We start from the raw sequence: 25,244 nt of genomic DNA on the forward strand, positions 1-25,244 counted from the left end.
GGCGCCGCCTCCCGCCCCGGCTCTCGGCGGGCGGCGCGGGCTCCGCGGGTGGGGGCCGCGGCTGAAGCCCCGTTTAACGTCTCCTCCGCGCCGGTGGTGGCGGAGRGGTCTTGGTCGCGGGCGCTGCAGCGAGGCCCTGGTGACCGTCCTCATCGCCGCACCGCCTGTGCTGCAGCAGCGGCAGCCGGTGCTCCACAGCCTGCACCCCTCCGCCCCCCCAAAAAACCCAACAAAATACCCGTGCGAGCTTCCATTATATACAAAAGCTTTATTAAAAAAAGAATAAAGAAAGGAAAAGCACATGCAGCACCAAAGCTGATAACAGTGGAATGCTGGGCACAGACTGGTTCATGAGCGAGCAACGGCCTGGGCTGGCAGGGTGCTCCCGCCGCCTCCCCGGGGACACCTTGGGCCTGGAAGGACGTTAGGGGCCTCCCAAAGGCAAGTTTGCACACCTAGGGGGATGACAAAAAACAAACAAAAACAAACGAAAGAACGGGTGTGTCTGTGGGTCCCCCCAGGGCACAACAACGAGGGGGTCCTCGCCCAGGAYGGGCCCTGGCTGCCTGTTCTTTTGCACCAGCCCTCTAACTTCTTCCAATTTCTGATGYTCAAACTCTTCAATTTAAGCTCAGTTTTAAACTTTGATGCTTCAGACCAAAGTTCCAAGTAGAAACAAGTCTGCAGCACTGTGACTTTAAAAACCCACTGATAAATTGGGGGRAAAAATTGGTTCTCAGCAGTCAGGTATAGAACAAACTCGCTAGGTATCTTGCTCTTTAACTGGCACACATCTTTGTTTCCATTTGCCTCACCATTGAGTAGTATTGTACAAAGTAGCCAGAAATAGAATGATGGGATTACTGACTGTATTAAAAAAACAAAACAAACAAAAAATCCACCTACAAGTGTCTGATACTGCTATATAGATTAATGTTCTGTGTTCTGCTGAAAGTTCCAGTTAGTTGCAGTAAACCTCCGTATCTTACACATGACTTAATGAGATGGTACTGCACCCTTAAAAATATTTTGTGCATCTTCAGAACTGTTAAGAAATAAGATCTTTTGTTTGCTAAGAAAATGGTTACAAAACACTTATGAAATTGTTTTCCACAATGCTATCACAGAAGTCTCCTGTAAATTTACAATAGGGGGAAAAAACAAGTTTGCAAAGCATTTTAATTTCAACTAGAATAAGAGAGAAATACAATGCTACAAGGTATTTATAGTACTATTTACARATCTGTTATTAAAATGACTTTCCTATTTTACTGAATGAACTTCAATATGAAAATTATTTTTAATCAACCCATGAGTATTAATGAGTTCACAGGTTTGTACTGGGTTAAAATTAATTTGTCAAACATTGTAAATTTTGCTAAAAATCACAAAGAAATTGTGCTTGTATAAATTCAACTAAGGTAGAAAAAAAAATTAGCATTTCAGAACAGACATGAACTGGCATTCAGGAATGAAAAGAAACAAGAATCCAGAGATGTTCCTGCAAGAAAGCTTTTCCTTGGCAAGGCACAAAATTTTCAGGGAATTTTCTTCTAGCACCTGTATAAAATCAGTTTGTGTAAAAATTATGGAGCCCCTTCAATGAGAAGGTGTTACAGTATCAATGAAGGCTGCCCAGTTAGCTGAAGCAGAATTCTTCACTAAAAGTTACCATCAGCAAAACATCCAGGAACTAAAATACTTAAATTATTCTGAGTATAGCTGACAACATTCTGGGACTAATAGCAAAAGCCAAGTCTGACAACTGGTTTGTTCTTATTCTRTGCATTTTCGAAATGTGGTTTTGCGGTTTTATTTCTATCATTATAGCTGATCATGACTTCTGCATGTGTCACATTTTTTAGTTTCTTTCAGAAAAGCATTTTCAACACGTAGTTTTTCGGTCTCCTGTAAAAAGAAAGGAAAAGTATTTAGAACTACATGGGTATTAAGGAAGGTGTGCACATTTCTTTTGAATTTCAAAATGAGTGATACCTACACTTGCTCAAGTGTTGGAAACACCATATACTTGAGGAAACRCAGTGGGGTGATTTTTATTTAAATGTCTGTGAGAAGACAGACCAGCCATGAACCAGTTGCATATAATCAGAGGTATCAATAACTCTTAGACAGAAGAAGAATTCTAGTTTCCATTGTTAAAGCTCAGCTTTCTTCTACATCTATTTCATCTGAATTCTACTCTCTGAAACTTACCTCAATCAGTTTAGCATAATCCTTCTTCAGTTTCACAAGATACTGGATCTTCTGGTTTAAATTTTGATGACCTAGCAATTTCCCATTCTCCTCAGCAAGAGATTCCACTTGCTTCCTCAGCAAGTCCATTTCCTGTAATTAATAAATACACGACATACATACATGTGTAATTACATAAATACTTTAGTATACCTTGACTTTAACYTTCCCTTCTCCCTCCAGAAGAAAGTTTCTTATGAACTGATTAACATTGCCACTTAAATTTCTTGTAACATCCAACTTAAAAGTTTGTTCATCCAGGCAATATGTTTGTCACTGGCCGTCTTGGGTGCTACATTAGATCTCTCTAAAGGAGAGATGCATCATTTGATTTTTATTATGAACTGCAGCAGTGATTTCTGTACCCACATTTCTGTATCCACTAGTGTTTTACCAGAACACCAGGAAATACCATTGTAAATGTAACTGCATGGTAAGATAAAACATTTTCAAAGTCAGTCTTTRATTGCTAATTATTTCACAATATCAACCAGCTAGCAACAGCTCTACCTCCASTGAATATGATTCTACTGTAAAGTTAACAACCCCCCCCAAACCAATCATTTATAACCTTTCCAATTCTGTCTCTCTCTTCATATGTTTCCTCCAGTTTTGATCTAATTTCTTCTTTTTCATGAAATGCTTTCAGCTCCAAAGCTCTTGTTCGTTCTATCTCCAGAGTCATTTCAAGACAGTTGTTCTCTTTGATTTTGAGGGTATTTTTGATCTCTTCTAACCTGCCAATATAAAAGCATCACAAAATATTCAAAACACAAAATAAATGGCATATGACTGAATTACGTCAGCCTTGGACATTGGACTCTTTAAAACAATTTTTGACACAATTTCTTTCCGTAGAATCTAGTGTTAACAGAAGGAAAACATACATACTGYTTCCCAGCTGTTATGTTTGCTGTTATGTGTAACTAGTCAATGTTTTGGAGCTGCTCCTCTTTTGGGAAGCATATTGTTTCCAACCCAGGACATACACCTCCACTCATGAAACAGAAAATAGAAACTAAGCCTAAGGGGAGCCTTGGCGTTCACCTAACACTTGTAAATCTACCAGACGAACTCTGCTGCTTTTATGAAGTATGTGTGTATCCCCCTCCAGTTTTGATTGCTTGTTTGTATATGGCTTTTTCCTAATAGCATTTTTGCCGAGAAACATCTTTGAAAAACTCATTGGGGTCTGAGCTTGTCTGCCCCGAGGGCAGGATAAGGACCACCACTTCGGAAAGACGCTACAGCTGCTGAAAATGGTTTAATCCTATCAGGATCACAGAATATTAAACTGTGTCATCAAATTTAGCAGCATTTCTACTGATAGAACTTTAGTAGGTTTTTCTGTTCTCAAGTATTTTTGTTCTCATTCCTGTTTCACTAAAGTCTGAGGTTTAAAGCCAACTGTAGAAAATGAGTATTTATTTGCTATACATCTGTCAAGACATTTCCTTGATGACAAAAAACCACAATATTTTTCTTCTCTGTATGTTATTTATTCATGTGAGACACTGTAATACTCTAAGGAATGTATATTTTTAAATATCAGACATGAATACTTGCAAACATGACCAGAAATGAAAATGCAATGCATTAAAAACAAAATAAACCCTAATTAAGATTAGAATGCCTGAAAAATTCAGAATGAAATCCTTCTGAAATGACCATATTCATAAAAAAATTTGCATTCTTAAGAGTTATTTTTATAGAAAGCATACTATTAAGTGTAAATAGCCCAAATATTAGGAAATTCGGCAATTACAGGAATCTCCGAAGCAATATAGATTAGAGTAAGATAAGGCCTATGCTGTAGATCATTTTACACAATTCCATGAAGTCCCTTCCAAGCTGAGCTTTTCTATAGTTCCACCTATTTCAGACTATTTTCCTCATAAACTACCACTCTTGCAGCAAATTAATAATAGGTACTACTACCACCTACTGATGAAAGATGGTAAAAACTGGATGTTTCTTTCAAAAGTATAAATGGTATTTCCACACTGTCTCTTATAAACTCAGATCTTGAATTCTAATTACTTGAATTCCAAATACTTTGAATTGAATCCAATTCACTACATCTTTTTGGTGTTAATGAATTTAATACAAGTCTCCAATTTAGTGAGAAATATTAAACTTACTCCGCTTTGATTTTCAGCAACTCCTCCACTGCCTTATTCTGCAAAAGTTCAAAATATAAATTACATTCTTAATATTTTTATATATATAATATATATATGTATATACACACACTTAAAATTATTTCTGTCCCTTACTTGATGTCAAGTATCTTAATTTCAGATATCACCAAAATAACCCTATTACCCAATAAGTCACATCTCTAACATTCACTGTAAGTTAATGTCCTTATTATTCAAACATATTTTTGTTTCATGCTAGCAGAGATGACCCACATCAATGTCTCTGCCCATAAATAAACCACCAGCCACTGCAGCTTTAGCCAGGGCATTTTTCTGTCTTGGAAATCCATGAAACCACAACGTTAACCTCCTTTTGGCAGAGTCTTGATATCAGCAAGTGACATAATCTTTGCTTTCCAACTCACTGGTACTAAATCAGATCTACTGATCTGAATCTCATTTTGCTTATTCTGTAAATTTGATACCCAGGTCAGTGGAGTTAGTCCAAGGTAGAAATCAAGAGAGATTAGTGTCAAGGTCTGTGTCTACTAGAATTCACTAGCAGCTAGTGCTCATTTCACTGACACAAAACAGAAGAAAACATGATGAGTAATACTTCCCAGTAGGGAAAAAAAAAAAAAAAACCTGAATACTACATGAAAAGTAACATACCTTGGCCAGTCGTTCTTCAGCAATCTCCTTCTCTTTGAGATGCTGAACATCAGGATATTTCTGATCACTAGGAAATCCAAGAATATGAGGAAAGTTTTGCACATAAATAAAAAAAACAATCATAAAAATAACAGCTTCTCCAAATTAAATTTGTAATGCATGCAACTGTCTTGATACACAATCAGATTAAGAATACTGAACATCATGAAACGTCACTCTGGAAGAGTTTTAATATTCTAGAAGTACCACATTTTCCTTTGGCAGAGCATAAGTATAGAGAAATTAATGTTTTAGTGAAAAAATCATTAGAAAGAAAATATAGTAACCATGCAATTGTGTTAGATAACTTCTGGACTGAGGTAAATGTTTTATTGATAGCATTCACTTGCACATAAGACTGCAGAAAGCAACTCTCTCCTACAGGATCTTTGCTCAGTGATTTTGCCAAGTTAAGAGGATAAAAGATTTTTTATTCAGAAGACTTGGAAACTATTTTGTTAATTTTTAATAAACATCACTGCATTAGAAATAAGCAAACCCTATAAAAATAAAAACCAAACAAATAAAAAACCAAACACACATCTAAACCAAAACACCATTAGGGCTACCTCCTTCTCAGAGCTGGCCTTCAGGGAAGAACTGTGCTGATTAATAATTATTCTAATATGACTTAATTGTGAAAGATTGCTATTTTCAGTAACAAAGTCTCTGTCAATCTGCTTAGCTAGGGCAATATTTACYATACCTGGTATACGCTGCTTCAGGCTGAATGTGTGGGTTGGTCTTTTTTTATTTTTTAAATACTATTTAAATGCTAGTTTAAACAATCTAACCACTTCTAACCGCTTCTCCCTTACGTTTTGGGGACAGATTTGAGAAGTGATTTTGTATGAAGTCCTGTACCTCCTCTCACCTCCACAAAATCCACATAGATTCAGCCAGGTTATACACCTTTGGGAAAGACTACAGCAAACCCTGTTTACTTATTCTCAGTAGATAAGTTATGTGAACCTTAAAATTCCAAAATATAACGTCATCAATTATGCTGGAGCCTTTCAAATTCTAGCACTGGTCAGCCTGTACCAACTTCAAAGAGGTGAACAGAGTCTGCTCCAGCTTAGCGTTACATAGATGAAAGCAGACCTTTCCTGTATGGCTGCTCTTCCCTGTGCTAAGACTAAATACCAAAAGAGAACAGGCACTTGGCCTAATCTTGTATTTTCAAGCATTCAGCTAAGGCCTCCATTGCAGCAAAAGATCCTCACATCTCACCACTCTGTCATGTGTAAGACCAATGATCAAATCATCTTGGTCTCTAGCACTGGGCTGCACAAAGGATAATCATCCACTACTGCTATCAGCTGTTTCCATAATAAATAAGGCATGAGTCTGCATTATGAATATCCCCACCTGATATATCTGAAACTGATTTTTCATAGAGAATGTAATATAATACAGCCTTCAACCTATCTACACCAAACTCTTGTCAACTTCAACAGCAGCTGGGAACTGTTAGTGCTGTGCAAATTATATCCTAGGGTCTCAAGTCAGGCATCCAGCAAATAAAGAATGTAAAATTAATCCTATTGCGTGGAAAAACTGGTCTAAGTGATCTACTCTATAAACCGTATGAAAAACTAAGCCACAGAAGCCAGTTATCCAGGGCAAGTACCCACTTGTTTTTCTGCAATTCCCACTCTAATTCACCACACACTTGAAAATTACTGCCACAAACCAAGCAGAATGCCCTAGAAACCACAGTATCATTCAGTATCCCACCTGATCTATCCCTCCAAGCAAGCTTCGTGCGCAGACTGTTTTCCACAAGCTCCATGAATCACTCAATAACTGAAGATTTTATATATATATATATGTATATATATGCAAGGAAAAATTGGAGTTGCACAGACACCTGTAATTATAGCATCTTCTAATTGGAATATTTAGAATTGTGAGTTTAGTAATGTTCTCTTAGCTTGAAATATTTATCTTACAAAAAAAAGCCAGTTCTAAAACTGACAACACTGATGCTTTACTGAATATAGATATTCAAGAAGTTATGAAAAATATTTTTGAAACATTTAATAAGGAAAAGAAAAAGAATCAGCTTCTAGCTAGCATCAAGTTATCAATCTTGGTGTCTAAGTCACTGTTTGCTAAAATTGTCCCTTAAAAGTCTAAAAAAAAGTCAATGTTAAAACTTCTGTTGATTTCGTTGTGATATTTCATATCTACTGAATCCATAACTGCATACATAGTGTGGAAATACATAATGTATTATAATGGTTACAAAGGTAATTGTTTTGCATTCTTTGTCCATTTCTATGTATAACTTTGTGTATAACTTGTAATTTGAAGGTAATAAAGTTTACAAGTCAGTAAAAGATTTTTATGGAAAAGGCTGAGATTCTCATTTAATTATACAAATAAGTTATATGCAATATTGTATTTCAAATAAAAATGTAAATTTCAGTTTATTTTATGCAATTGCCTAAGTTAAGACAAGTTTTTCGTGTTCTATTTTTTTTCTTTTTTTCTTTTCTTTCTTTTTTTTTTTTTTTTACTTTATTTTGCTTTGTCTCTGAGCTTCTATAAGCTGGCTCTGTAAATTCCTGTTGTTCTCTGTTAATATCTGCATTTCCAGATGCAAGTTCGCCAATTCGTTTAACTGTTCCTAAACAAGTCAGATCGGAAAGATTTTATTTGAAGACAGAAATGCAATTCCTATTTTCACTTTTGGTAGAACCCATTTTTAAAGTAATCTCGACAAGATAAAACTCTTTGAAAAAAACAAGCACAGTTCTGTTTTGCAAAGACCTGTACAACCCTTCTATTTACAGTTTTTTTAAAAACTTACTTAGGAAGAGGCAAAACAGTTTCACCAGCAAGAGTAATATTGATATTTGTGCACAGTAATCAATTGAGCCCTTGGGAAAATGAAATATTTGGACACCCCTAAGCGAGTTACCATCTGTGTAAAACTTTCCTATCACCAGAGACAAAGTGCTCGGAGATGCTCCCATTCCCAAGCCGCAGGCTAGCTGCTATACTAGGTAAGACCCCCAAGAGCTGCCTGCCTTCCTGCATTCCTGGACAGACTGCTAATGAGAGCTCATTAAGACAGAATACAGAATTCACATTTATTTTAACCTAACAGATTGTCTATATAGAGTTTAACTTACAATACCTTAAGTCTTAGAATTTCATCATTTTTAGCTCTTCGTTCTTCATTCAGTTCACGCACAAGATGCTCTAGAGTAATTGCAGAAGCTCTCCGATCAGCTATTTCTTGCTCATGAGTTTCCAAGATTTTTGCCAGATTCATATCAAAATTAGGGGGAGTTTTTGGACACTAGCAAGGTAAAAAAAAAAAAAAAAAAACACTATTAGGAAAGAATTATTTCCCCTATTTATTAGTGACATGTTTTAATAGTTGCAGATGTGTTAATATTTTTAAGTCCTAGTAGACAAATCACCAGTAATACATTTAACTTGCAAACAAGGTGAATGGGATTTCAGACTTCCCAATACATTGTCATTTCTGCTTTCAGTCTGAAGCCAGTGTTAAGTTGTTAAACTTTTTCAATGAGCTAAGTTCTAATAGTCTTTACAACAAAAACATTTCTCACAAATGCCATACCTGAGGAAATGTTACTGCAGATGAGTCCACAAAGCAATCTATTTGCTTCATTTTTAGTTCATATTCATTCTTCCTCTTCTCTAGTTCTTCTGTCTTTTTATCCAACTATTAGAAACCCCAGTTAGAATTAGATTAGTGAATAATACTCAAAAAAATGTTAAAGTGCAGACAGATCTCTCCAAATATACATAGATTATTTAAAAGTATTCTAAACTTCATTTTCATAGTTGTTTTCTATATTTACTCAATAAAACTGTTAATCACTCAACAGTTGCATTTAATAAGCATTGTTTAAAAGCGTATATACACTAGTTGTCTACATTTACATCTCTAACTGAATTTTGTTCTCATTGCTGGCATTCTATTTTTTGCTATGGGAATGTTTAATCTAAATTTCAAAGTGATTGGTAGCAGAGATGAACTAATAAGACCTTTGATGGCAAACATTACAGGTCAAAATACGATTTGATTAAAAAAACTGATAAAGGTCTAATTTTCTGAAAGAGGACAAGCTAACATGATAGAAGGTCCCTTCTTCCTGAAATAACTCATCTTAGAGTTGTTGTCAAAACAGATAATATATATTATTTACCACCATGACAGTTAGGACTATTAAAGTTTGGAAAAAGCTTAATGTAGCTATTTGGTCTCCAAAAGCTCCAAATCACTCTCAGATTGCATCTTTTACAGAGCTCAGTAATTATCTCCATTACATAATGATACCATCTGTGGACAAGAGTAAGCAGAGGAAAAAGTAAACCCCTCACTTACACTGGTTATACTGCAGTTACTCTATCATTCTAGGTACTGACAATTCTATTCTGCTTTTAGAGTTAACATTTTTGCCAGCTCTAGACACCTTTTTCAAAGTATTTAAAGGTTATCTAGCCTTTGTTCAAAATCCTTTGAACTACTGCTGTGCTTTTATATCAAGAAGCACTGCTCACTAAGAGTACTGCATACAAAATACTCTAAAATTAAAATCCCTCACCATTTCCACAAGCTATTAATAACCACAACTGCTCCTAAAGAGCTAATTATCAGAAGAATTTCTTGTTCTACCTGTTCCCTCAGTTCCTGGATTAGAGTTTCCTTCTTTGTTATGTCTTCCTGTGCACACTGAAGCAACGCATCATGTTTATTAGAGGCCTCTGTCAGCCTTATCAGCTGCTCAGTGGTATGATGCAAGTCTTCACACAGAAGGTCTCTCTATTTTAAGTCAATGGATGAGTAAAAAAAGAAATATTCAACTGAAAGTTATAAATGTAAAGCAGTTGTTTGAAGATGTTTTTGTTATCGTTGCTGGAGACTGCTAACAACTAGCAAGCATTTCCCTTTTCCTTTCACTTTTTCTTCCTGAACTGTGGCAAAAATTCACCTATAAACTTATCTTGGCAAACCTTCCCAAATGCATTTGCTGCAGAACAAAAATGAGAACTTTCCTACAATATGGTTAGCTATATATTTGTGAGAAATGCTTAGAATCAAGTATAACATATACTAATTTTTTTTGTTTTTAAAAAATAAAAGGCTAGAAAGGAAGGTCTAGATTTTAATCCACATTGAATTAGTGATTTTTTTTTTTTTTTTTTACAGATTTTTACAGCTGCACCACTGTTCTGTAGATACCTCTGGATTTATTTGAGCATCTAGATGCCAATCCCTTGATCTGACAGGGCATCATAGGTCCATGAGGTATGTTAACACAGAAGGCAAAACAGTATTTGGTATCATAAACACCGCCTCGGACTAATTCCAAAGAGATCTTCTCATCCATTAAAAAAAAAAGTATGAAGGAAATTACTAACTGATGAACAAATTTAAAAGAATGGGAGACCCTGTAATTTTATCAGAAGACAGATATGTACCTAAAGAATGCAGTTACTTCTGCTAAAAACATCCAAATTATCCAAAACAAACAAACAAAAAACCACAATTCATTTGAAAGGAAATTTTACTTTTGATTCCATCATGTCAAATTTAGATATGGTTAAAAGTGAAGTCAATCTGTTCTTTAAGCATAGTAGAAATATAATTAAAGGTGGTGTTTGAGAAGCACACACTACTCTGAAAGACATTACTGCTATCTGATTGGACTAAGCATATGTAATACGACAGATTATCTTGCAGAATCTGCAATCAGTCATAAGGATAAGGCAGTTGTTTTGGCTGAAGGACAAGTTTTCTGAAATAAGAAAGGCAATAAGAGGAGAGACTAAATTAAAAAATTAGAATTATAAAAGCAAAACTGTAGTTGAATCAACCACGCATTCTAAATCTGTTTCCAGCAGGTGGAGCTTTCGGTTAAAATTATGAGTAAAGAGAAGAAACTAATCTAATGAGGTAGCAGTGGGGGAAGAGATAATGTTAAATATAACGTATTMTTCCACCTATTTTAATTTCTCAGCTTCATCATCTAATGCTGTTGTTAAATTCAGCTGCTGTCTCCTCAGTTGCCTTAACAAGAATTAAACCAGGCTTTTAGCACAGGTTTCTATAAAGTAGTTTATAAAATATTTATACCAAATATATGTGATAAAATGTGATAATTTAACAGAATTTGTCAGGTATTTCATTAAAAATTCCTTTAGAGCATTCTAACCAGTTATATTTGAACTAAAATGAGGTTAAATTTTATACTAGTATTTTAAGCACAAACACATACAATTCCTCTGTTAAATAGATAATCACAATACACTAGCATTAATGCTTTTACCTCAATGTTATCTGCTATTTGTTTTCTCTCCAAGGCTTCCATTAGTTCTTCRATCTTTTTTTCCTGATCCTCTATGATCCTTTTGCTTGCTTCTTTTGCAGCCAAAATAGAATTATACTTGCACTAAGAAAAAGGTTAAACTAAATTTTAGAATGGGATTGAAAACATGTTATCAAAGAATGTTGCCAAACATAATATAAATAAGCATATATCATAAATCTTATAACTACTATAATTTCATGTTTAAAAACTCATCTGTTAGTGACACTAAATTAGAGTGAAACGTCATACTTGCTCAGTTGTACAAACTAAATTATTAAAAATTTGTTGTCAGAATCAAAGAAAAATTATTAATTTAATATGTATTAACCACTACAAACATCCATTATTGGTAAAAGAGATATGTAGAAATTAGTTTTAGGAATATCTTGTCCTTAGGACCTTTTAGATTGCTAGTTCATCTAAAACATTCCACTGGTTGCTCTATCAGTTTCTAAATCAAATCTATTTTAATAAGATGCATYATATTTATACATAGGTTATTCACATATATAGTTTTAATTCTTTATGCTTATGTTTACAGATGTAGCAATAATCATTTCTCAGTTACAGGTCACATAACTGATTCTCTCAAAAATGAATTTACTGAGTTCAGCTTCAACTGTTGATGTCTTTAATCAGCAATTTCCCAGAAAATCTAAATGTGACTGTCAGCTGAATGTAGCTTACAGGATGTGAATAGATCCCTTCAGAGACACTGCTTTTTACCCACCACATGGAAAGAGTTCAGTTTTCAAGACAGCCTTAGGCATAAAATGTTCAGAAGATTTCAACATGTCAAAACAAAGAARTTTCCTTCCATAGTACTACAGCAAGTTATGCTGTTTGAGACACATAAGACATGTCATTGCCTTCCATTTTTGAAAAACTACACTATGTCCTTCAAAATGATGGCACATACATTTATGTCCTCCAGCTCTCTTGTCAGCCCATCTATGGACTCAGTTTTATGATTAATTGAAGACCTCAGCTCCTGGATCTGTCTCATCAAGTCAGTTACAACTTCCTGCAACATTAAAAAAAAAAAAAGTTAGCCTTGATTTTTTTTAAAATTTATTTGTTACYAAACGTTATTTCATGTATAATTTGTCAACTCCAAACTTCAAAGACWTTTGAAAATGAGACCTCAATATACACATGTAAAGGAGTAACAGGAAATTCACTGTTAATGCATGGCCTTTGGTTCTAACCACTTATTTAAAGAGTTAAATAACCTGCTGTGCTAATTGTAAGAGAAGACTAGCCGCCAGTACACAAAAGCTTTAGACTCAAGCTGTGATATGTTTCTAATAGATTACAATTACTATAGTTTAAGCTCAGATTTGTAAAGGGAAAAGGTACATTCAGAAATACCATTGCACTGACATATAAGATTCTTCTGACCCTACAATGTCAGATTTATTTTTAGCACAGAAAAAGCAATAYTTGAAACAATATATCCTGTTGATTAATGAACACACTATGCAATTTCTTRTATCTATTATACATATATCATAAATGCTTGTGCTATGGGAACTTTTGTTATTTAAGCTTTCAAAACACTGGAGCAGTCTTTCCATGTAAAAGTGCTTTGTTTTTATTGATAAGATACCATAACCATAGTCAAGTTCTCACAATGCCTTAACTTTTCTATTAGTCCATTATAACACTGACTGGAAGGCTGTGTAAATCAGCAGGGGAATTATGCATCAATTCTCCACTAGATGTTTTGCCCACCAGATAGCTTGATGCTGTACTGTCCTTTTCCCCTCCTCCCTCTTCTCTCCTTTCTCAGTTATCTTCTTGTGTTTCCTATAAATACCATTTTTCTCCCATCCTGCAAACTCCATGGGAGTAAAAGGTAGGATTTATTTTACCTAGATACACAGCCAGACTTGCCTAAAATCACAGAATTAACCAAGTATCATAGRAAGGCTTTGGGCTTTCAACTCCGCTTCAGAGCATGCAGTTAACTGCAAAACCTGGATATCAGTAACAGAAATAAGCCCAAACCTTATCTGCATCATTTGTCTTCTTCAAAGAAGCAATAATCTCTTCAGCAGCAGCCAGTTTCTGTTCCAATTTCTGCAGCTTTGCTTCCTAGAAGAAATATCAGTTGTAAAAGACAGCCTTAATTACTTTTGAAATATGTTTTGTATATGCACAAAGCTATGAAATAAATGGAAGGAACTAAGCTGTTTACCTTACTTGGAAGAAAAAAAAAAAGCAGTAACAAAGTAATCTGAAACTTGAGAACTCTACCTTTATTTTACTGTTAATCTACAGAACAGTCAGTTCACCAATATGAGTGCTATCAATGCACACAGAAATCAATAAATATATGATTTAGAGTTATTTAACTCTCTACTGTACCTGCTGCTCACATTGTTTCACCATTTCAGAGGACGATTCCTCCACCTGTGCTTTTTCAAGTACTTTCAAGAGCTCCCTGGAAAAGAAAACATGTTCCTTGGGAGAAATGTAATTAGAATGTAAGAGCTTTAACAAGAATCAAGTCATATCAGTTTATTCTTAGTTACATTTAATTTTGAAGAGTTCTTTAACTACCAGCTTCTCAGTACCATATAAAACACTATTAGTTCAATTACTAGTTATACACTGCTATCAGTGTTGGAACTATCTTTGATATCAAGAATTACATTTGTAACGTTAATTGAATACATAAAAATGCAGCATTGTTCTACAATGAATAAATTAAAAAAAAAATTTTGTAATCATTTCTACAGAACTGAGGATAAACACGTCTACAAAAAGGGTCCCTTACAAAGTCTAGCATAAGACAAAACCATTGAAGCTAGGTGGAAATAAAACCCACACACAATCAAAACTCACTTTGAGTTGTTTTCTTTATCTTCTTGTAGTTGTAATGTTAGTTTTTGATTATGTTCTTTTTCTGTTTCCARGAGTTTCAAGAGGTTCTAGAATATGAAAACAATTCTAGGTGAAGATTGAGAGAACTTAGAATATGTAAGTTACAATATAAGGCTTTTAGAATAATTCAAACTAAAATAAAAATCAAAGCAACTCCTAATGTGCAATTTGAAGTATTAAGACTATGAGGACTCTAAAAACATGATTTTCAATTTGTCAGTGTTCCTTTAAACACTAAAAAAGAAATTTTACAGCAAACTTGCTGAGCAGGCAAACAGTAAACACTGCAGAAAAGCGGGCAAAATTGCTTGCAAAAGCCCTTGAGCAACCTCATTGCTGTTTTGCAGTCACTGCAGTCTGACAGTTTTTCAAGGACAGCATCAACTAAATTGCAGAACAGTGATTCAACACAAAAAGGTACAGATCATTTTAACAAGATCACTACCACTATACAAAGTAGCTCCTTACAAATTTTTCAGAGATGGAATAAATAAGCTAGTCTTAGCTAGCACTGAGATCAAATATAACCAGCATTTAGATGTCAGGGTCCTTATCCACAGTGGTTSCTTATTCCTTTACTAATTAAACCATCTCCCTCAAAATTCCCAGAGCAATTTCTTCAGCCAAAGAACTTGATACTTCATCATGCTATTGGATATTCCTTCYAGCTTGTAGTTGCAAAAATCTTGCACTAAATTAAAAAAAAAATCTGGATGCTTCTTCCAGATGAGACTGTTAAGAAATCTATTATTATTTTAGAACCAATTACCAATGTATTACCAATGAAATAACAACATGAACTAAATAATCTGGCTTTATGAGGAAATGGATAATAAATTCTTTTAAAATCCTTGACTGTCTTACACAAAGCTCAGTTTTCATTGCTTCAGCTTCTTGCTTTCTGTCCTCAAGCTGTTGCTTCAGTTGATCCGTCTCAAACTTGGTTACTTCCTGCAAATTGTCATAGTCATCCTGCAGACTTGCTTTTTCTTCAAGAATCTTTTCATGTTCTAGCCTTTATTAAAAAAGGCACCAAAATATTAAGAGATAAGAATTTGTTCCATTATAAAAAAGCCCTAATCAATTGCATTTTACAAGCTTGAGATAATCTACAGAGTATAGTATGAAGGGGACAAGAGCTTTAAGTGACACTGGCAGAAATGACAGAGTACTCTTTTTGACCACGAGAAATAATATACTTCTTCCCAAATTCTATACATGTAGAAATTTTAGCCACTGTGTCTTGATCATGGTGCTTTTCTTTCTTCTTCTTCTTCTTTTTTTTTTTTTTAATCAGTTGTTCTACAAAAAGCCACCATAACTATCAAAATGATCCTGGGTACCTACACTATCTGTTTAATTGATACTTGGGTTATTTGTCCCATATAAAAATCTTTCCATATTCTGGGCAAGTATGGGTTATTTCCCTTTGCACTGTTGCACTGMAGATTTATTTTATTTGATCTTTTACAAAAGGAAAAAGCTAAGAGGGATAAAAGAGCTACTAGACAAGTGTTATGAATCATGTTATTAATAGAGAGCCCACAGTAAGAATATTTACCACACACCCTACAAAAGTCAATACTTTTACTAAAACATAAGATATTGGAGACATCACAACATTTAGTTTCTATTCCAGGTTCCCAATCTCACAATGCATCACTAAAAAGATGACTTCAGCTAAGACAGGACTACAATGCATTAACACAGTTAAGTTTTCCARGCAAAAATCACTGTTAACTTAGTTGCACTAATGATTAAAAACATTATTCATTTCCAACTCCTAATAATAATTAATGTCAATAATTGCACACAATGCAGTGAGCTTTTCAGGTTTCAATTACCTAGTTTCAGTTTTATTTTTGTGGTTTCTTTCTGCTTGTATTTTTAGATTAGCATCATTATGTCACCTGCTTCTTGGGAAGAGACAGAAGAGTAGTAGTTATTTTTAGGATGAAATTGGAAAAAAAAATCATGCCTCTTCAGCCACTTTATTTAGCTYATGAAGATCAAAAAGCCTATTTAATGGAAAAGTGCTACAGCAAACCAATACTGAAATTAAGGAAGCCTTATTTTAATATTTTTCTGATAATTTCACCATGTTCTACTAAGACTCAAAAGGAGGCAGGAAAGACTTGAACAAGAAATAAGGGAAGGACATAAGCATAAAATAACAACTTAAAAGGATAGATGTTGAAGTGTAAGGTTTCATACAGAAAGGTATGAAAATGCACTGGATGCATTTGGAAGAGAGGTTAAGCTATTTCATTATGCTGCCGACATACCTGACGCTATCCAGCTGGAACTGTACGTCCATATGTCTACCAGAAAGCTGACTCATTTCCTTCTCTTGCTTTTCCCTAAAGGTGCTGTACTCCAGTTTTACAGCAGACAACTCCTTATCTGCAGACTGCAGGACAATGCGCAAGTCATGGACTTCACTTGTTAATACTGTTGAAAACCAAACAAATATTTTACATTTTATTTATTCGAAAAACTATGCTAGATACAAGACAATGAACACTATAGAACCACAGAACTTTGCACATTTTCAGTAGAATTACGGAAATCAAATAAAAAAGGGATTTATAAAAGGCAAATGTCAATGAAATGTAGACTTTGAAATAAAGAGTATAGAGAGAATCAAAAAGATTCTAGAGGATATTGGAAATTTCTGCATTTCCATAGACTGATAATGGATTTTCTCTTTATTTTTAGAGAATATGTTTTTAAAGAGAAAATATTAAGTTCTCCTTTACAATCACAGTCAAAGAATAATTATCAATATTGCATGCTGTGCAAGAGCAGGCAGATAAAAGGCTATCAGAACAGCCTTAGCAGTATTACACTTTTTTTTTTTTTTTAATCAAACCTGTTAGGTATTTAACATCTTAAACCAAAACATGTGCCATTTTAAATGGTTAAGGTTCCTCGAAACTTCACACAATTTCTGTGTTACATTGACTTACTATCAGTCTTGCTCTGAGTGTCTTGAAATTGCTTTTCAAGTAACTTTATCTGTTCAAGGAGCTCCTGGCGCTCCTTATTCCAGTCATTTCTTTCTGATGAAAAAAGCTTAAGAGAAGAGAAGTAAATTTTTGAATGAAAGGCATAAGAATGGCTAAGTCAGACCTGTAACAGTAATAATGTGTTAAAGTATTTCTTTAGTTGATTTTATACAGAAGATAAATTTTCTGGTAAACTTGATATAGTTTGGTAAATCTGAAATCCATATAAGTCCAAGAAAAAWTATTTTAGTACAACTGAAGAAGTGAATTTATATAAGGAGAAAATGTTCATTTAAAAGCAATACATAGCTTGGAAGCTGAGTACTGCTCCAAAACTTAAATATCTGAAACAGGACTGTTACAGGAAGAGTTCAAGCCTTATTCATCATTTACTACATTAAAATCAAAACAACTAATTAAGGAAGACTTGGAAATATTTTATATAGTAATGATAATTTAGTTGAGTTACAACTAAGACAGGCAGTATTTTCAGCATTCCAAAGTTCTCACAATTTTTGGTAACTATTGATGCTTCCTCAAGAAATTATGAAGTTGGCCAAATATAAGCACAGATATCTTGAGCATCTATTTGCTTATGTTCTTAAAAGCAAGTAGGCTCAAAATCGCATCACRTTTCTTAAACTGCAGTGTTAAGTTAATTGTAGTCCTTGTCTTTCTGAACGGCCCTGGGCTATGATTCTAGTATATTTTTTCTAAAGAAAATGCAAGTAATGCTTCAGACCTCACTGAAAGACACAGTAGTTCAAGTGTGATAGATTTCTACCTGTCATTCATACATATATATATATATATATATGTATGCGTATGTATATATACACATACACACCCATATACACACACATGCACACACATACTTCCATAAGTCCCTGCATTATACTGTTCTCTCACCTCCTGTATTTGTGCAGAATGATGCTCTAGCTTGTTAATATGCTGCTGAAGTTTTATATTCTTGCTTTCCTCTTCATCTAGCTTTGTCTGCATTGTGCTCAGTTGTTCCTGTGACACAACAGACATTCAAAATTAGAACACCTGTCTTCAAGTTATTCTCACATGCCATATGGCAGTCTGTGCATACTAAATATAAAAATGTCAACTACTTTAATTTTTTATGACCTGAAACAACAGAAAATAGAACATTCAGAAATAAACTGGCATCCTAAGTAGCTGATCTCTCTCCTATTGCTAACTAACTGCCAGAACACAAGGCGATCCATCAGACCACGTAAGGACTGAATCCTACAAACACTTGTGTGTGCTTAGTCTTCAGACACGTTTCTCTTAGAGAAATAAGACTTTGAATGGTAGTTATTCAAAACATACACTAGTTAAATTTCTTACAGATCTCTGCACTACGGTGAAGAAAGAGGGACTTTGGCTGCTCTGCAAGGTTTTACACACACTGAAATTAGTTCCATATTCTCAGGAGGARTTCAGCTAAATTTGTAGCACTCTTCTATTCAGGAAAGGTACATGACAATTAAGGTATAATGGTGGGCAAACAATATTTGGCAGGTTTCGTCAAGATGTTAAGCTTGGGTGTGTTCCAAACATATTTGTCATCATAGGCTTACCTAGAAGTTTCCTTAAAACAAGCTATYGGGCTGGAATGATAAAATTTAAATGTTCCTGAGTATTTATGAAACTACCTTTTGTTTAGAAATGTAAACAAGACCTTCTCCAGACAAAATGCATAGCAAGTTTCAGCTCCACACATCTTAAGATATCAGCTCCCAATCACTTTCAATATTTCCACTGTAAGTCCTCTTAAGTACAATGCACATTTAGAGAATTGTTTTGTGAAGCCTTAAGTATTTGCTAAGTGCTTCAGTTTTACAGTTAAAATACATTCCTGTTGGGGGGGCAGTGGAGAATGGAATGAGACAGAACAACAAAGGTATTTCACGACAAAACCTGCTTTAAAATAAAATTAAGACATATACTTCAGTTTTATTCAGAACATTCACCTGCGCCACTTTGAGTTCCTCTGCAATGGCCTCATATGCTTGTTCATTCATCTCTGGGGGAACCGGCTCTTTAAAAATGTCATCCATCATCTCTCCAGAACACTGAAAATCTTCGGAATGATAATCTAAGATTTCTGGGCTTATTCGAGGCACTAAGCGAGACCTTAGCTGGTAGGCTTTTGTTGGAGTGGTTATGTTCTGTTATAAAAATTACAGAGCAGTTTTTATTTTAACTGTAAAATAGTATTAGACTTTGTCTGGTAACATATTTAGCAGTTTATAAGCAGAATAATGAAATAAAATGCTTAAAGTCAGTCACAATTCTATAAAACTACAGTTTTTCAGATTTGCCATCTGATTACAAGTAGTAGTGATTCAGAAACTATTCCAGAATAAAACCCAGCATTTCTAGTTTATCACAGAGATTATATGCTAGAACAYTATAGGGAAAGGACACTAATAAAATCTATGTTCTCATACAATTCTTAAATAATTATGTATGATTTTAAATATACCTTAAGAGCTTCTCTATGTAGCTTATGTAATTGAGAGACTTCTCGGCGCTTGTGTGCTTTGGTTGCCTCCAGAATGTTTTCAAGATGTTGGTTTGCTTTCCGAAGGGATTGAAGCTCTGATTCCAGTTCCATATGCTTTTTYCTAGAACATATTTTCCCAGAAAATATGTTACTACTATAAAAAAAGCTCATATGCTCACTATCATCAATAAAAATAAGGTGCTGTATTGGCAATGAGCATTTTGCTGAAGCTGAACTCTTGCCTATATCCCCTAACATTCTCCCCTTCTGCCTCCCCCCCCCCCAAAAAAAAAAATTAAAAAGCTAGGAAGCTTATTTCTGTTTGTACAATGAAGAAAATATGTGGATAACTAAACATGTCAGAAAAAACAATCCATTATACAGCAATAAATAAGTTGAGAGCTCTGCAGTTCTTTTAAAAAGAAAGGGATGTCACCCACACCAATATGGTTTTAGGCTTTAAAAGTGTTATCCAGTTATATGAGAAGTCTGAACTGGTGGTAGCCAAGATTAAAGAAAATCCTTAAATTTTTTTTTTTTTTGAAATGCTGCTCTTTTAAGATTATTTTGCCTTGTAAGGGTATTTTAACAAAAAAATCCATCAGTTGAACAGAAATTTGGGAATACTTTTCATTAGGTATTTTGCAGAGCTAGATGTTAATTACTGTGACAGYTTGCCTTACTGACATAATTGCAGGGTCAAAGTCTACAGACAGAGAAATACATTATTTCATCTTTTGGGAGTTTAATGCTATCACTTTCTCTCACAATTTTAGAATCTACAACAAAATACCATATAGAACAGAGTATAACCTTAGTACCTACTGCTAAGGCAGCAGAAAAAACAGCATACACTGATTTTACAAAATTATTAAATTTTACAGTATTTATTCTTTTACAGAAGTATACAACTATTACTTGTAAGTAAAATTAAGCACCGAGTTACTCTGAAACTGGAAACAAGTTTTGTATTTAGATATTCATAATGAATCCACAGGATCAAAAGTACTTTTCTGTTTGATTACACTCCACTAAAAAAATGCCAGTAATTGATTTCAGTGTGTCTAACATGTAATTCTAGGGGYACCAGACAGATAATATACTTCCATTTCTGCCTCCCCAGTTTTAGGCAAATGTCCTTTCTGCATATTCACAAAGTTGTACAAATCAGTGCAAGTGACAAAGTAGGTGCAAGCTAAAACAAGTAAGAACAGGTCCCTCTTGCCTTCCAGGTATACGCTATATTTGCTAGAAATGCAATTATTTTTCCTGGTCTCTGAAGGCACAGGACCTRAATTTTTCAAAAACCTGAACTGAATCAGATTAAGCCGTGTATTTGCATGTGAATAGATATGTAAGCGGAAGGTATCATCCAGGCCCTTTCACACTATCTTGTGCTGCCTCAGGGAGAAGTGATAGTAAAATCTCTACYACCTTAGTGAGGACAAAGTAGACCCTCACGTTCAGATGCCAAAGCAAATGGACATTAATGAACTACTGATGTCGTGTCTTTGCTCTAGGTTGATTTAAATCTCTGCAATGGTAACAAGTCTCACCTGCTGTTAGTGCTTTCTCAAAACTCAAAGAGACAAAAATTAACATATTAGYCAAAATTTTCTGTAGTGCTTGGATTCTACATTTATGGAGACTCTACCTTACAGCCTTAAAAAGACTATAGTAGCAGSTGTCGCACTACAAAAACCACATGGAACTGCCTCAATTATCATCCATCACTGCTTCTATCTGTAATGTCAGTTACTGAAAATACTTCCAAAATATGTACAGCAAGCCAAACACTCCCTGTTCTGTTAAGTGGGTACCTATATGGACACACATCCTCTGAAATTCAGAGGATGTATATCCTGCATACTGTGAAACATTGTTTTGCACGTTAGCATGAAGAGCAGCTTGAGGAAAGAAAGAATTTTGCCACAGTGCAGATATGCCTCCAGGTCACTTTACTGTTGCTTCCTAGCCYGTAACTGGGATGAACTGGAAAGGATTTTATGTTTACGTCCCGTTTTTCTCAACTCTCTTAAATGCAAAGAATGCATTTAGGCTCTATATCCAGCATCTTAGTCTAAATTTTTTAGATCAATAAAAGTAGTGATATAAAAGACACTGAAATATTAAAGACAATTCTATGCTGTTTTGTCTCACTTGGTTAGCTCTTTAAATTCTTCGTATTCTTGTTTGGAACTTGTCAGTTCACTCTGAGTATGTAGCAGGCGTGCCTTCAGCCTTTCAACAGATGCCACAGAATTGCCCTCTACTGATATGGTAGTGGAATATAAGTGATGACCTAAAGAACGAAACAGAGTAAAACTCTCTTAAAACAGAGCAGCTTAAAAAAAATTACCAAAATGAAAGCATTTACAGGCTTATGAACAGTTATACAACAGACTGAATGAAATGCCTATTTGCAACAGTCCACATGAAAAAACAAATACAATAATCTGTATTACTACAGCCTTCATGACAACTAAGGACAGCAAAATGAGATTAAGGATATTGTTCACATGATGCACGGGAATCCAAATCCCCTATAGCTGTGCTTGCATGAAGGCCARCATGAATAAAATGAAGCAAATGTGTCTCATCAAAGTCTTCAGGTAGCATTTTGAAGAAAGGAAAAGTATGTTAAGATAGACAACATTACCCTTCCACACAACAGAAACAGAGTAAACTATTTTAGCTCATGAAAGCATTAGCATATTTTTACCTCCAGTATTTTTCTCTGTGGCTGAAGCTTCCAAAAAAGCTTTTTCTAGCTCTGCAATTGTCTGAGCATCAATTTCTTGGGCCCTTTTCACCGATTGTAAAGAACGAAGCCTTTTATTCTCCTCTCTGAGGTTATGGTTCTCCATGGCATACTTAGCAATTCGTGGGTGTTGTTCCATCTGCGATGAACAATATTTTTTTCAACAGTTTTTATTTTCCAGATATTGCTATACATCTAGCTGTTGTGTCACTACCCTTAACAAGCACTAAATTGTAATTGAGGAGGGGGAAAAAAAAGTATTCCTTAGAGTAGTTAAAACCACTTAAATGCTTTTTGTTGGTTTTTTACTCCCTTGGAATTTACTCTCAGAAGACAGCAGGTCCATATTTTCCTTGTTTGTTCTTTTACTGCTAATATAGCCTTAGGAGCTTTTCTTGCTACCCTTGATATTCCTTACCAGTTTTTACTTTGGCTWTCCTAACACTGCATGCCCTAGCAATGTTTCTGTAGTCCCCTTTGAAGCTTGTCCTGACTTCCATACATGTCTTCTTTTATTTTTTGCTTTGGAGCTCAGCCATGAGTTCAATATTGAGCCAATCTGGTATCCTAACATGTCTACTCATTTACCTATGTATTGCAATGTGCTTGGAGGAAATTCTCTTTCAAGATGTGCCTTCTCTCTTGAGCTTCTTTGTCCTACAGAGCTGCCTCTCAAATGATACCAYCTGCCAGTTCCTTGAATAAGCCAAAGTCAGCTCTCCTCAAGTCCTGTATTGGTACTTTGCTACTTGCCTTCCTTGCTTTCCTCATGATGTGGATCGCCACTATTTCATGGTCACTTACCAAGGCCATACCATTGATTACACATCCGCAACCATTCCTCCTTGTTTGCGGGTAATAGATCCAGGATATCATCACCCCTGCTTGCATATGTGTTCCTTCAGAATTCMACTGTTTTACTTGCATCCCACTGAATTGCYTTTTCAGTAGATGTCAGGGAGGTTAAAACCTCCCACAAGAATGAGGATTTATGATTTGGAGACTTAAGCCTTAAGCTATTTAAAGCAGACTTTGTCCACTACCTCCCCTGATCAGGCAGCCTGTGGCAACACATAACATCACCCTTACAAGGCCTCCCCTCTAATGCAAACTCACAGGCTCTCAAACCAGCCCATTGCACCTTCCTAGAACTCTATGCATTTGAGGTTTTCCTTTACTTATGTAAAGGGAAACCCCTCCAACCATCTTCTCTTTCCTCACCTGTCTTTCCTAAAATGTTTATATCCATCCATCACAGAACTCCAGTCACATAAGCTATTCCCGCAGAACAAAATTGTTTTAGAAAGGAAAAATAAAGAAGTACCTGTTCTCTGAGGGTCTGCAATTCCTCCCTCAATTCATTGAGGAAATCATCTTGCTCTTCTGGCAATAAACTTCCACCAGCTTCTTTATGTAATCTCTCCAGGCGAACAATATGGTCTTCCCGGAATTTAACTATCATTTTATTGGACTGAATAAATTTCTCCTTCTTGGCACAGAGATCTTCTAGTTGAGCAACTTTTTCTAATAGAGTCTTAAAAAGCACATATATAAATTAATGGAAAAAATGACAGTGACACTAGATGAATTTCTAAGGTGTATATATTGCATGTACATGCAAATCACACAGATCTCACAATTAACAACAATTTACATGAATAAACAAAGACTCTTTTTGCATAGTCCGTGGTTCATTTGGAAAAGACCTGTAGAGAGCTCATAGCAAGAACACAAATTCCACTGCAACCAACTATATTTATTGCAGAAACTTTACTCTGAAGAAGCTCTAGTACAATCCTGGGGACTAAACATCCATGAATAGTGAAGCACATAAGAGGGACTCCTGAAGTGGATCTTTCAGTTCAGTTTCTTTCAAAAGTAATTCAGTTTGYATGATCCAGCACTGCTCCATAACATGAACAAAAACAAAATAAGTAAAACCCCACACTGCTGATCCAAACACACAGTTACAGACACTACTAATTAAAACAAAATCTGTTGTTCTGTTCTAATTTCTGTTAAGGAATCCCTAACCAACTGACTAAGAAATCCCTAAAACTAAGCCTGCTAGGAAGGCTACCTTATGATTAGTCTAAATTTGAGATTAAAGATTTTGTCTCAAATTTGTCGTTTGATTAGTTCCTCTGCTACCAAACCTTGCTGTCTTTGGACAGAGTATTTTTATTCAAGAATGATGAAAATAAAATCATGAAGAGAATTGGTTTTAATATGCTTGCCAATCTCTCATCAGAGTACACAGAATGCACTGCAGGAATGTTAGTGCTTCCTTACCTTTTTTTCACCTTCAGATTTCTCCCAAAACAACATTGCTTCAAGGAAGTTGTTCATGTAATTTAGGTTTTTCTTCTCTTTTTCAACAGAACCTGTAGAGAAATTCAAAGAATCAAATGTCATATTTATTAAGATACCCAATTAAAAACAGGTTTTATTGCATATATAACATGATAGTTATATCTAAAAAAATTCAGTACATTCCTAGAAAAAAAGTAATTCTTCTGCAAAGATCATTTGCCATATCAAGAGCAAAGAAAAATTTAGACTGTAATTCTTAGCCACCTGTTAATGCAAGTAAAGAAGAGA

General features: G+C 35.0%; 1 protein-coding gene across 1 annotated transcript in view; it reads right to left on the bottom strand.

Moving 5' to 3' along the window:
* Positions 1–253: 253 nt before the first annotated feature.
* KIF15 (kinesin family member 15) overlaps positions 254–25,244 on the bottom strand; it is a 38,544-nt gene continuing 13,553 nt past the window's right edge. The window contains exons 12-35 of the mRNA XM_085311896.1: positions 24,936–25,027; positions 23,968–24,177; positions 22,605–22,782; positions 22,043–22,184; positions 19,862–20,003; positions 19,347–19,544; positions 18,271–18,378; positions 17,323–17,428; positions 16,639–16,804; positions 15,218–15,368; positions 14,315–14,400; positions 13,835–13,910; positions 13,475–13,561; positions 12,384–12,488; positions 11,423–11,545; positions 9,769–9,915; positions 8,707–8,811; positions 8,254–8,418; positions 7,631–7,740; positions 5,067–5,133; positions 4,395–4,432; positions 2,825–2,990; positions 2,215–2,346; positions 254–1,908 (exon numbers count right to left, since the gene is read on the bottom strand). Of these exons, the coding sequence (XP_085168022.1) occupies positions 1,825–1,908; positions 2,215–2,346; positions 2,825–2,990; positions 4,395–4,432; positions 5,067–5,133; positions 7,631–7,740; positions 8,254–8,418; positions 8,707–8,811; positions 9,769–9,915; positions 11,423–11,545; positions 12,384–12,488; positions 13,475–13,561; positions 13,835–13,910; positions 14,315–14,400; positions 15,218–15,368; positions 16,639–16,804; positions 17,323–17,428; positions 18,271–18,378; positions 19,347–19,544; positions 19,862–20,003; positions 22,043–22,184; positions 22,605–22,782; positions 23,968–24,177; positions 24,936–25,027 (2,984 nt within the window). The 3' untranslated portion in view covers positions 254–1,824. The remainder of the gene's footprint in view (positions 1,909–2,214; positions 2,347–2,824; positions 2,991–4,394; positions 4,433–5,066; positions 5,134–7,630; positions 7,741–8,253; positions 8,419–8,706; positions 8,812–9,768; positions 9,916–11,422; positions 11,546–12,383; positions 12,489–13,474; positions 13,562–13,834; positions 13,911–14,314; positions 14,401–15,217; positions 15,369–16,638; positions 16,805–17,322; positions 17,429–18,270; positions 18,379–19,346; positions 19,545–19,861; positions 20,004–22,042; positions 22,185–22,604; positions 22,783–23,967; positions 24,178–24,935; positions 25,028–25,244) is intronic.

This window comes from Rhea americana, unplaced genomic scaffold, assembly GCF_003343005.1.
Source record: "Rhea americana isolate MKP2758 unplaced genomic scaffold, rheAme1 scaffold_35, whole genome shotgun sequence".
In the NCBI taxonomy this organism is placed as follows: Eukaryota; Metazoa; Chordata; class Aves; order Rheiformes; family Rheidae; genus Rhea; species Rhea americana.